General features: G+C 34.4%; 1 protein-coding gene across 10 annotated transcripts in view; it reads right to left on the bottom strand.

The window, feature by feature from the left end:
• Positions 1-14,630, bottom strand: part of RAPGEF6 (Rap guanine nucleotide exchange factor 6) — a 209,443-nt gene that overhangs the window by 155,846 nt on the left and 38,967 nt on the right. For all 10 annotated transcript variants that reach the window (XM_079144100.1, XM_079144102.1, XM_079144104.1 and 7 more), the window contains 2 exons: positions 6,085-6,155; positions 4,225-4,281 (listed from right to left, as the gene is read on the bottom strand). In XM_079144100.1, coding sequence (XP_079000226.1) covers positions 4,225-4,281; positions 6,085-6,122 — 95 coding nt within the window. In that variant the 5' untranslated portion in view covers positions 6,123-6,155. Of the gene's footprint in view, positions 1-4,224; positions 4,282-6,084; positions 6,156-14,630 lie in introns of those variants that run through there.

A 14,630-nucleotide genomic window follows, 5' to 3' on the forward strand; every position in this document is an offset into this window, starting at 1 on the left:
CCAAGTTCAAGGCCAGCCTCATAAAAAGCTCACTGGTAGAGTACTCCTACCAGTTCAATCATCAGTACCACAAACAAAAACACAACCATCAAAAATTTCAAATAGGCTCTTAAAGTTGCCTAGCAACCATAATACATTTCTGAGCCCATCCACTGTCCCATCTCTTTGAGTATCAGATATCTACCTCCTCATCCAAACTGTCAACTCTGATTCCTATTTCACTGAGAAAATAGAAGCTATCAGAAGAAAACTTCACTACAGCATGTATCACTTAGCACTTTCAACTATTATCAAGATGTTTGTACTCTGCATGTCAAAACAAAACAAAATTCTAAATACTTCCTAGGGGAAGACAGTATTTCTGTAACTTTTCATACAACATCTGGCATTCAACTTAAATTACCATCCTGAGAATGGGATCAAAAAACCTAAAACCAATAGTAAAAAGAAGTTAGTATATTTAGTAAGTTCAGGAAAATAGATAAGATAGAGAACTTAACCTAAGCACTGAAATCTATAGCAGCAAAAGACAGGAATTCACAAACCAGAAGTAAGTTAGTAGGAATAGAGTAACAGAGAAAAAGGGCAGCAAACAGAAAATAGTATAAAGAAAATAAGGGACAAAATGAAAGAAAAATAAGCAATAATGAAAAAATATTGGCTAAGAATTTTTCAAAGCTGATAAAGATATTAAATCAAAGAATCAATAAGTTCTATAAACCCAAAACAAAATAAATATAAGGAAAATCATATATAGGAACATTAGACACATCTAATATAAGCAAAAAGAAAAAAAAATCCTAGATAGGCAAGGTGGCAAATGCCTGTAATTCCAGTAACTTAGGAAGCTAAAGTAGGAGGATCACAGCCATAGTAACTTAGCAAGGCCCTAAGCAGTTTAGTGAGATCCTGTCTCAAAAAGGAAAAAGGAAAAAGAGCTGGGATTGTGCCTAAATGGTTCAGTGTCCCTGGATTCAAACCCCCATACAAAAATTAAATACATAAAAAATAAATAAATGAATTAAATAAAATCCAGAGATAGAGAAAACCATGTTACCTGAAAAGGAGTAATGTCACTGATTCTTCAAATAAACAGAAGCCAGAACATGGTAAAGCAATGTATAAAATGTATTAAAAGAAAAACAAACAAACAAAACAACCAAAAACCAAAAACCAAACACTGCAATTCCTTCTGCAGTAAAAATATTTAAAACTTTACTGTGGTGGGGGCTGGGGTTGTGGCTCAGTGGTAGAGTACTTGCCTAGCATGTAAAGGCACTGGGTTTGATTCTCAGCACCACATACAAATAAATGAATAAAATAAAGGTCCATCAAAATCTCAAAAATAAGAAATATTAAAATAACACATTATTGTGAAAATTAAATAAATGAAAGAATATACACAATCACAGACTGAGGATATTTTTAAAGACATGGATTTTCTCTTGAATGATTGAGACTTAAGGCTACTCTTCACTCAAATCTCCAGCTGTCCAAAAGGTTTTTATGTGTTTACATGTGTGTGGAAATTGATGAATTAATTCTAAAATTTATGCAGCAAAGCAGAATACTAAATGAGACAATCTTGTATAAAATAGCATACAAAATACATGCTACCAGATGTCAGGATACACCATAGTAATTAATAATGGCATTAATATAGACAAATGGACCAATAAAATAAACTAGAGAGACACAAACACACACACACAGAATTGCTTAGTTTAAAACAAAGTGAATGTTGTGCACAGTGCTGCAGACATGTAATCTCAGCTTTTTAGGGGGCTGAAACAGGAGGATTCCTGTTTGAGACCAGCCACAGCAACTGAGTTAAGACACTCAAATTAAAGTAAATGCATAAATTAATAAAAAGGGCAAAGGATATAACTCAGTGGAAGAGAGCCCCAGGGCTCAATCCCCAGCATCAGTAAAACAAAACAAAAACAAAGAAACATCTCACCAAAGAGCAGTAGGGATAAATGGTGTAGGGTCAATTGGACATTCATAGAGATATATAATAAATTCATGCCAATGATAAAATCCAAATTTCAATCAAAATTTATATATTATTGAACTTCACACTTTTCTGGACTTTTTGGAAGAAATCAGAAGTGATAGAACAACTATTATTTTTGATAATGCATAAAAATGTGTCAAATTATAAAAACAATATAATCTAGTATAAACAATATTTTCCAAATGACTAAGACATGCTGTTACAAAATCACACTTGGGTGAATGATTCCTTCTAAGTACAAGACAGATCAATGATTTATAATGCAATGGAGTACATAACATTCACTGATGAGGTCAGAATCCATGCTGCAACTATGCTGTAAGAAACCTAACAAATATTGGTGTTGTACCAAAGAAGAATATCCAAATTATTTGAAAAGACTATTAAAACGATCATTTTTCAAGCCTCTTCTCTGTTTGAGCTGGGACTGCGTTTCTGTACCACTGACCATCTGCAGCATCCACTTTGTTTTAAACTAAATGTGTGTGTGTGTGTGTGTGTGTTTCTAGTTTATTTTGTTTACTGGTCCATTTGTCTATTTTAGTTTTACATAACTGGGAACTTTTTACTTCATTTTAAAAAATATATCACAGTAGACTGAATGTAGATGATTATGAGAATCTGTTAACCACATATTAGATTTGAAAAAACATAAATTTATTGTTTTGAAAAAGAATTACTTCTCATAAAGTAATTGTGTTAACACGTAATAGATTACTTATTTTATTTTTTAATTGGTTCTGGGGCTTGAACTCAGGGACTCTTAACAAAAGAGTTATATCCCTAGTCATTTGTATTTTTCTTTTTTGAGACAAGATCCCGCTAAGTTGCTTAGGGCATCACTAAATTGCTGGGGCTGGCCTTGAAACTGCAATCCTCCTGCCTCAGCCTCTCAAGTAGCTGGGATTACAAGAGTGTATCACCACACCTGGCTTAGTTTACTCATTTTAAAATAAACTTTTTAAAATTCAGAGAAATGAGTCAGGAATTTACACCCTGCACCAGCAACAAAAATAAATTCCAAGATGAATTGTAGACCTAAATTTGAGAGGCAAAACATAAAAACTTAAAAAAAAAAATCCAGATTATCTTCAAACTTTTAAGGGAAAGTGTTGACTTTTTAAACAGGACATGAAAAAGCACTAATCACAAAGGGGAAAATCTAACAAATTTAAAAATTTCTCTTCCTCAGAAGATGCCATTAAGAGAGCAAAGAAGAAAAACTGGACATGGTGGGAAGTATTTGTACTAATTATATCCAACAGAAGATTCTGATTCAGAATTAATAAAGAATTTTTACATAACAATAGAAACATGACAGGTAATCCAAATGAAAAAAAAAAAAGGTCAAAAACTTCCATCAGGATTTTCATAACAGTGGTTGTCCAAATATTCTATAGAAACATTAAAATCATTCATCATCATTAGTAAATAGGGAAATGTAAAATAAAATCACAAGATAATGGTTAAATTCAAAACAACCAAATACACAAATAATAACAACAAAAAACACCTGACAATTTCAAGAGCTGGCAAAGATGCAAAACAACTGGAACTTACTACACACAGGTAATGTCTACTGCAATTGAATCAACCATTTTAGAAAAATGTCAGAATTTCCCAAAATTGAACAAGAAAATTTCCAATATTCTATTTCTAGGAAGATACCCAACAAGAAAAGGTATATAAGGGCATAAAAAGATGAGAAAAGTCTACAAAAACATTACTATTCACCACAGTAAAACATCCCAAATATCTACTAATAGTGGCATGGATAAATGTTATTTTCACACAAATGTACACTGCATAGCAGTGAAAAAGAACAAATGCAAAACACTGAAAACCTTGGACAGATATCTGCTAAGTAACAAAAGCCTGACCAAAAGACTATCCGTAAATTCAGAAAGAGGTAAAAGTAATAATCAATGATGACTGGAGTCACTGTGGTTACTGTTCCCAAAGAGAACATCTGGAAAGTTGCTATCTTCTATATTTTCATTAGTAACAGAAGTTACCCAGTTGTACATATTTATTAAAATTTGCTGCAATGGACACTTTTTGAGCTCTATATATGTCATATTTCATGGTTTATGACTATATTTCTATTTGCTCTATGGTAATTATTCCAGAATCAAATAAATTTAATGCTAAAAGTCAAAATTTAAACATAAAAGTCACTGATTTATACTAATTGTGGAAACACTTACCAAAAAAGAATCTGGTTGCCACTGTATCTCTCATAGCGTGCTCTTGCAGACATTAATCTAATATATATTTTAAAAAGTAAAAATTTTTTAGATTATCTTACATTTTGTTTAAAATATATTTTGTTATAATCACATCAACAGAAAATAATCATATTACTAAATTTAAACCAAGAATTTAGAAATATAGATAATACAGTAATATTTTATAGGAGCAATTAGATAATATTAAGTGGCAGTAATGATAATATTCTTACATACATTAAAAAATCTGTCAATTTACACTAAACAAATATTACAAATAAATAGATCACTATGTGGTTCACTACTGTATCCTCAGCGTGAAGAATAGTTATTAGCGCAGGCATGCGCATATGAAAAATCTGTTAAATACATTTGCATTTAAAAAATACCTCTAATATTACTAACACCTCTTCTTTTCATTTGTTTTCTTTCTTCCTGATGTACTTACCTGATATAGACTAACACCTGAATTGTTATATAAAAAATAGAATAAATTTCAAACAATCTGGTCCATAACTTAAAGAACATCCAGAAAAGTAATCAGATAAACAGCTCATGAAAGGAAAATGTTTAACTAAAATGTTACACAAAGTTACAACAGTGTTTTATAGTACTTTTACAGTAAAAGAGCTTTTACAAATATAAACAATGATGTAAAATTAACAAGTAAATAGCCCATTTTGCAGAAAAAAATGAGTTTCAGAGAAGTTGATGGGTCTTGTCCACAGGGATTTGTGCCAAATCAAGGGTCTTCTTCCTTCCACTTTAATACAAGATACCATGATTATCTTAAGTATTTGGTATAATAAATACTAACACAAACTACTAAAAGGAAATAGTTTTGTTTTTACTAACTAGAACATACCAAGCACTATGCTTTGCTTTTAGATACTTATTCTCATTTAATCCTCAAAACACGTAACAAAGACAATTTTATTATAATTCTCTACTTCTGGGAGACAAAACTGCAGCCTAAAGGTGAAGGCTTGGTCAAGGTCCCACTGCTCAGGAGGAGCACAAGTTTAAAGTTAGCCTCAGGAAAAGTGAGGTGCTAAGCAACTCAGTGAGACCCTGTCTCTAAAAATATAAAAAAGGGCTGGGGATGTAGCTCAGTGGTTAAGCACGCCTGGATTCTATCTCCAGTATCAAAAAAAAAAAAAAAAAAAAAAAAAAACCAGCAAATTCCTGGGCTAGGGGTGTGGTTCTATGGCAGAGTAGTTGTCTATGATATGTGAGGCATTGGGTTCAAACCCCAACATCACCAAAAAAGGAAGAGGAGAAGGAGAGGAGAAAGACAAGGGGAGATAGAGGGTGTCAAGGGGAAGAGGATGAAGAGAACAGGGATTGGAAGAAGAGGGAGGAGGAGAAAGAGAAGAAGAAATGTAAATTCCTATGCCTATCCTATAAAAGTCAAATGACTTGGACCCTGTGACTACCATCCAAACTCATTTTGCACAACTCTCTTCTTTTCTCACCCTGCTCCAGGTACCAAAGTCATCTTTCGTGGCTTAGCTCCCTCCTGTCATTCAGGTCTCTATTTAAAAATTACTTCTTTTGAGAGGTCATCACTAACCATCTAAACTCAAGGAGTTACTTGGTTTATTTCACTATTCATGGTACTTATAATTCCTGGATATTATATATGGTTTTTATTGTGTTTTTCCCCAACTTTAAAATCAACCCACCAAAACAAAAACCTAAGGAAAGGTTTTAGACATATCATACATGTCAAGTACTTAAAATAGTATGAGAAATACCAAACGTGCTTAACAAATATTTGGTGAATAAATGAATAAATAGCTGCGTGGCACATGCTCTTAAATACAACACCACACTTACCTAAGCTGATGTTCCCTGAGATTTGATAATATTTCCATTCCATGAAGATAAGAATAGATAGTATTTAAGTCCTATGGAACAGAAAAGATTAAAGATTATTTTTCACATATACTATTTAAAACAATGGCACCAAACAATTCTGATTTTAAGCACACACCCATTTATTATAGAACTGTTAACTATAGAAGAGACATAAAATCTTTGAATTTCAAAAGATCTGAATAAGAGCTCCCCTCTACTCACAAAGGAATTCCTCCTCAACATGGCCAATAGCCTTTACTCAACATCAAAAGCCAAAAACACATTATTTAATATAAAAATACATGAACTTAGGTAACCTTTTCTTTTTCAGTGACCACAATTTGAAAAGTTATCACATTTTATTTTAAGTATTATTTTGATTTTTGTTTTCTCTAGATTATATAATCTCAATATGTGCAGGTTCCAGATTTCTAAGCAGCCTAGTTGCCATCCTTTGTAAGACCCACTTTATTTGTATTCCATTAAAACATGACTTTCTAAATAATATCTCTTTCTAAAGAGACTGAAAGTTACATAATCTGCCACTAAATGAAACCATGTCCAATGGATACTGTCCACTCTGAAAAAGGTAGAGAATCTTTCTTTAACCTTCACTCAGATAACCAGGTATAAAAAACAAAGATATCCAGGATGACACAGTATAACATCAGCTAAGAGCAAAGGTAGAGTAAGAATGAAAGAGTGGGACTGGGATGCAGCTCAGAAGCCGAGTGCTTGCCTAGCAAGCACCAAGCCCTGGGTTCAATACCTAGTACCAGCACAACAAAAAATATATAAAACCCAACAAAAAGGGTCAATTTGTCCTTAAAAATAGCTAGCTAGACAGATAAATATAAAAACAAAAAAGAAAAAAAGAAATGTGAGATGAGTCCATAACCCTGAAAGGAGTATTTTACCACTGATGTTAAGATTATTGATTAATGATAATAATAAACAGATGAGCTCAAATTCTATACATAAAATGTATTTCCTTATTCCCTTATAAGAACAGACCATTCCCAAACATTGGCGCCCAAACTTTGATATGCAATGTGACAATTATCAGATGACAATAAAGAAGGAAAAGAAACTAAGATAAGCTTAATAACCTGTAGGTTATTAAGACAACATGGAGCCACTATGGAAAGGAACAATAGTCCCTGATTTCAGAGATTGCAACTGCTTATCATCATGAATTGAACACACACTCTTATCTGTTAAATCCTTACAAAAATGACAGTTTAAAACTATTTTTAAGTGTACAAAAAGGATAAACAGATCAAAAGAGGAAATCCCAGCAAACGAAAAATATCGCCAGTGTTCTACAGAAGCCCAAGCTAGGCTCAGAGAGACAGAAGGGCTACATGAAATAGCACCAAGGCACCAGATATGTGATGTTGTTTTACAACATTACCAACTCAAAGGGTAATGAACAGAATGATTCTAAAAGTTCTATGGAGCCACAGAACCAACAATCCAGCCAAAACCTCCTGAATGGAGATAATATAGTTCTGGCAAAAGCCTGGCTCACAGTGGGTCCACTAACCCTACAGACCCACCTACTAAGATAGTTGTTTCTTCTAGTAGGGCAAAGAATAACAAAGACTACATCACAAATAAACACACTTAAAATATGCACAGATAATGATATTTATCATACCTTTTTAATATGTGTGGACCCTTCAGAAAGCAAATGGAGCCTAGTAAATGACTGAGTAGACTATCACAGATTTAATCACATTTCAGCTAATTGCAGCTGCAATTCCAGACCAAAAAATTGTTACTGAAGCTAGGCAATCCTCAAGTAGTGCTGATCTGGTGAATGAATTCTTTTCCATTTGAATTACAATTTAAGATCAGAAAATGTTTATGCTTATGTGGGGCAATATTAACTTGTATTTGCTTAAAGATATTTTAATTCTCCCATTCTGCCGTAACACAGTCTGCAGATACCTACATCTCCTGATCTATTACAAAGATGACAGCGTACTGATTGGAGAGAATGAACAAATACTAATCCAGAGGTGGTTGGTACCCTGGAGTATTAGGTATGATACATATATATGCTCCAGAAGTTGGGAGAGAAACACTATGAAGACTCACAGACCTGCTACTTTAGTTAAGGTTTTAGGGGTATGGTGGTTGGGGGCACACTTCTGGACATTGCCTACACAGAAAAAAGACCAACTGTTGTGACTTCACCTTTAGGTCAAGATGGAATAAGAGGAAATAAACTCACTATCCACTTAGAACTACTAAAAGTCAACAGAAATATATGAAACAACATTTTGCAATAGACAGAATATCAAGAACCAAAGAACAGTGGCACCTGAAAGGGAGTAAACAAATGAAGTGATACATATGATTACCCCACCTTATTACCTGGTGGTTTCTTGAGTTGAGAAAAAGCTGGTAGCCAGGGAGTAGAAATGGTTAGAATTTGCAGAGCAGAAAGGAGATGCAGAGGGAGCTACACACAAAATGTGTTCCTTCTTGAGTCTTGAGAATGTATGGATTGTGACATGCAGGTGAAGAAATATTTGAAGTCAGGTTAAATAAAAACAAAACAAAACAAAACAAAAAACCCACCACCACCACCAACAAGAACACCTGAAAGGACTGTAGTAGTAGTCTTCATTGAGGACTGATTTTGTCCCCTGAATGACATTTAGCAATGTCTGGAGACATTTCAGATTGTTACTATTGGTGGTGGTAGAATGCTATTGGCATCAAGTGGACAGAAACTAAAGATGTTGCTCAACACCTTATAATGCACAGGACAGAATTATCCGGGCCAAAATGTCAACAGTGTTGAGTTTAGAACACCCTGGTTTAGAGGGAACAAGATCCAAAATGTACACAGAAACAGGGACAGTTTCTGTTCATTATATACATATAAACTATATGGTCAAGATACAAAAGACTAAGCATATAAAGAACATGTATAAGATTTAAAAATACACTGGATAAGACTAACACAGTAGCCATTAGAGAAGAAAAGACTTGTAAATTGAAAGACAGCAACAGAAATTAGAGAGAAAAAATTAAAAAGAGACCAAAATAAAAATGAGCAAGAGAGAGAGCATGCCCCAGTAAGCTACTGGCCAACTCTGAGTAGTTTAACAACAGTATAATTGCAGCCACGGTGAGAAGCAGGGAGAACAGAAAAAAATATTTGAAGAATGGTGGAAAAATTTTCCACATTTGATGAACTCTCTAAACTCACATAACTAAGAAGCTCAACAAACCTCAAACACAAGAAATAAAATGATCCCAAAGCACATTATTACCAAATTGCTTAAAAAGGGGGATAAAGAGAAATTGTAAAAGCAGTCAGAGAAAGAAAACAAATTACAAAATAAGGAACAAGAATTAATATTACAGCAGACTTGTCAAAACACTGCAATCTAGAAAAACAATGAAGTAACATCTTTAAGGTCCCAAACAAACGAGGGAAGAACACAAAACAAAAAACCTATAGATCTAAGATTCTATTTCTAGTCAAAATACCTTTCAAAATCCAAAGCAAAATATTTTTCAGATTAACAAAATGTGAACCAATTAATCACCAGCAGACCTGGTCTTTAAAAAAATAAAAAGTCTTCATGATAATACCAGATGAAAATCTAGCTACAGTCACATGTTGCTTAATTATGGGAACAAATTCTAAGAAATGTGTTCTTAGGTGATCTCATCGTGCAAACAGCACTGAATATACTTAACATAAATTAAGATGGCTTATGATGTCACTAGGCCAAAGAATTTTATGGGAATACTTTGGTATGTGTGGTCAACTGATGGAAATGTCTTTATGTGGTACATGACCAAATTTAAAAGATAACTGATTACTTAAATCAATAACATATTAGGGTTTATAACATGTAGAAGTGAAATATACCAGTAAAGTCAGAAGGTAGCATGAAGGCATACTGTTGTGTAAGATTCTTATACAATATGTAAGTTAGTATATCACTTCAAAGCATATTGTAATGATTTAAGATGCACACTATAAATCCTATAACTACAATAACAGAATTATAGTTAATAAGCCAACAAAGAAGATTAAGAAATAATAATTTAAAAGGCAGAAAAGTAGAAAAAGGGATTCCAAGAATAAATGAGACAAAAAGAAAGAACAAGTGGTGGATTTTAAAGGTAAGCATAATACATAAAATGTAAATGCTCTAAACACACAAATTAAAAGGGACAGACTGTCCACTGTCCAACTAGATAAGAAAAGCAAAACATATTTGGCTACAAGAAACCCATTTCAAATGCTGAACATGAACTGCTAAATTTTATATCTCCTACCAGGAATAAGGAAGCATAGGGCTGGGGAGTACTTGAATGCGCTGTCCTGGATTTTAAACCCCAGCTATGCCAAAGGGAGAAGAAAAAAAAAAAAAAAAAAAAGGAGCTAACAACAAAAAGGAAGCAATGTGATTAGCAGCTACCACATTTGACACCCAGAAATACTGTTCTGGGTGCCACAGAAGATCACCAGCTTTGAGTATGACTTCAAAAACCAAAGTGATCTGCTGTAGGTCTAGCTGTAATGCAAATGACCTTGACACTTGGATCACACAAACAGGTAGTAAGAGTGGTGGAAAAAAAAATTGGAGGACATCAGGCATAAGCTTCCAAAGTCCTCTCCCAGGGAAAATCACCCAGTAGATGCAATTAATTCCTCCAGCATTAAACTGTGGTAACACCTGTGAGGTGTCTAAAAAAACAAAATAAAAAAACAGTGCCCAAATGTTTATTGGGGGAAGGTCACATAAGCACCCTCTACCTAGCACATTCTAAAATTCTGGACTCCCAGAAAGTGGTGTTCAGCACAAACCATAGTGTTAACAAAACCAGTTTGAGAACTACAACCACTCTTTTCAGTTATGAAATGGTGGGAATATTCCTGAAATCCAAGTTACCAACAAATGTTTACCAAAAACATCAACCATGGAATAGGCACTGAAAAATTACCATGACAAAATGACTTGGTCAGTTAACACTGGCTAGCCTTCACCATCAGATAACCCAGAACTACTATACAATGAGTACATAAATGGAGTGACCACACTGACACAAGGTGGAGGCCACACACAGGTTTAACAGCAAGAACTCCCACTTTATCAAAGTTGGATCTATCAGCAACAGAGGTCAACCATTTGAGCTCCTGATACAAGACTATTTTGCAAGAATAATCAGTTACTTGGGAATAAGTAGACTACATGTCCCCCCCATTTCTGAAGATCATTTTTCAGGGATATATCTCTATTGTCTGAATTTGGGTTTGGCTTTCCTATCTTGCAGCTTCAGCCAGGTCTATAATCAGGGGTTTATGAATGCCTGAAGCACAGGAATGAAATCCCACACAGTAAAGTATCCAACCAGTGGACTCAGAAAAAAGTGCAGGAGAGGTTTGAGCCATAATCCTGAAAGACACAAATCTGAATGCCAAAATCCCAATTGCTGAAATCCCCAAAGATCAAAATCCCACTAGCTAAAAGATGACAGAATAGAAGAGTCTGCATTCCTGACTGCTCCATGGGGTGAAACCAAGAAAGCAGGCAGCTTCTCTGCAAGGTGAGTGAACAAAAAAAAGGGGACGGTCACTTTACTAGAACCTAAAACTGTACATTCAAAGCAGACGGGGGACACAGATCATTGGATATAATAAAATAAGGAAAAAATCACCAGTGGTATAGCTGCTGCCACAGTCGGGCAGGAAGTTCCAGCCAGAGAGGTCCCTCCATGAGCATAGTAAAGGGATAAGAGAATTAAAGGAACCCCCATTTTTGGGAGGCCCATGTTGTATCTGGGTATAGAGTGTTTAGAGAACAAGGCCACTGCCCAACAAACCTGAAGAATTGCTGCACAGTATCCCTGTGTGGGGAAAGAAGTTGCCATCTCTGGGTGGCCTGTGGAGAATAAAGGAACCATTTTGCAGTTGCAGTGGGGGTGGGGGGTGGAGTGGGGGGGGGTGAGGCAACTGAGGAAGCTGATTTCTGGCAACCCTAGAGAGGTTTACACAGGGGACAAACAGTTGAGGAAACCCACCTGGCTCTACCTCTCCCCACTCCAATCAACTGATTGCAGGACTGGCTGAGAGAGATGGAAGGGTGGGGGTGAGAGAAATTAGAAACTGAACCCAAGACCAGGAAACATGGGATCTGCAGGTGACTTGGGCAAATAACAATTTCCTCACCAAATTAGTGGAGCCCAGGGGAGATCCCTGGGGTAAAGTGTGGACCAGCAAATACTAGGTACTGGTGGTGCACTTATTTAAAATTTCCAGACCAGTAAGCATTCAGTGAAGAGCCCAAGGCTGGCCTAAGTCTAAACACTGCCTCCAGAAAATCTGCCTACAGGATTACCTCTCTCACTCCAGCAATCCAGAGGGTGCAGCATCAGACTCCAGAAGACCCTACCTAAAACCGCTGAGAAGAGAAGCTGAGAATATTTCGAACTGCAACAGAAAGAATTCTTAAACTTTCATCAAGATTTTTTCCTTTTCTTTCTTTCTTTAAAATTCTTTTTCACAGTTTGTGACCTTAATGGCACATGAACATTTATACATTTCTTATTTTTTTTTCTTCTCATCTCTAGCATTTCTGAAGCTAGTAATTTTACCTGGATTAAGTTTTTGTGAACCAGGATGCTTGATGAGTATATTTTAGTTCTGTTTTGTATTATTTTCATTTTTTAAATTTTTGCTTTATATATTTTTTCTCCTACCTGTTACCCTTGATCTCTTTTCTTCTAACAGCCAATCTCTATTGTTCTATCACTCTTCCTTTAATCTTTTACTTCTCTCTTCTCTCCTCCTTCCCCCTCATAATCATCATATTTTATATCTCTTCTGTTCTCTCACCATCTGAAAATGTCAACCCTTTTGCAAACTTGCTGTTTTTATTATAGTAAATAACTGACCATTTCTGTTTATTATGATAACATTATAGACATCATAGTGGGAACTATTTGGTTTAATACTGCAAATTGTTTACACTGGTTGTTATTATTTGTCTCCCACTAAACAGTTGGGATGCTTACAGGACCCCAAATGTGCAAAATTATGACAGACCCACATTGAGACACAAAAATGCCTAGCACACAGAATAAGGATAGATTTAAAGCCTGCCACAGAAAAATAGATTACTATACAGGGAGAAACCAATACAGCTCTCAGCTGATTTCTCAACCCAGACCCTCAAAGTTAGGAGGTCCTGGAATAATATACACCAAGCTCTGACAGGAAATGGATGCCAACCAAGAATCCTATATCTAGCAAAATTGTTTCAGGTTTGAAGATGAAATAAAAACCTCCCATGATAAACAAAAGTTAAAAGAATTTGCAATCAGAAACCCTGAACTTCAGAATATTCCCAACAAAATATTTCATGTAGATGGGAAAAAAAAAGTGAAAATTAGTGAAGGGAGGAATAGTCAATCAAAGGAGAAACTAATTCAAGTTAAAAAAAAAAAAAAGAAATAAACCAAAATGACTGGGCACACAAATCATATCTCAATAATAACCTTGAACATTAATGGCCTAAACTCATCAATCAAAAGACAGAGATGGGCAGATTGTATTAAAACACAAGACTCAAAAATATGCTGTCTCCAAGAGATTCACCTCATATAGACATTAGAGTGAAGGTAAGATGATAGGAAAAAAAACATCACTCACATGGATCACATAAACAAGCAGGGATTTCTATCCTCATATCAGATAAAGTGGACTTCAAGCCAAAGTTAATCAGAAGGGACAAAGACATTTCACACTGTTCAATAGGATGTAACAATCATAAATATTTAATGCCCCAAACAATGGAGCATCTGTGTACATCAAACCCTTCTCAACTTCAAGAATCAAATAGATCACAACCACAATTATACAGTGTTTTGACATTTTTATCCATATATATGAATACAAATATAAATATGTATGTAAAATATACACGAAAATATTTAGATGGATATGGATTTGTATATAGTTATTTTTCTTGAAATGGATGTTTACAATTCTGTTAAGATATAGGATGTGATTATGTAACTAAATATATATGAAAACTTATTGGTAGGATTTTGGTTGCCACATACAGATATATATACAAGAATTTATATAAACATACACAGAATATATATGAAAATATATATGGATGTTCAAAGTAATATTTATAATTTTTGTTTAAAAGACAATTATGGGTAATGTTAGGTTTAGTTTTGAGTTAAGGCTTTGGTTTAGGTGACAGATTATCCCTGGAACATATATATCAATATATATGAATATAAATATGAATATAGCGCTATGTATCAAAATGTATATATATATTTCATCTATGGATATTTTTAAAGTAAGCAATATTGTTATATTATGTGTGAAATCTGGGTTATGCCTAGGGAAGTATATATATTTTATATGTAAAATATCTATGGGTTTTATGTGAATTTATGAATTTATATCCCCAAATACATATGTACATTCATGTAGTTGTTCTAGTTTATATGTATAGAGGTTTCTCTGA

Source organism: Sciurus vulgaris, assembly GCF_902686455.1.
Source record: "Sciurus vulgaris genome assembly, chromosome: 6".
Taxonomy (NCBI): Eukaryota; Metazoa; Chordata; class Mammalia; order Rodentia; family Sciuridae; genus Sciurus; species Sciurus vulgaris.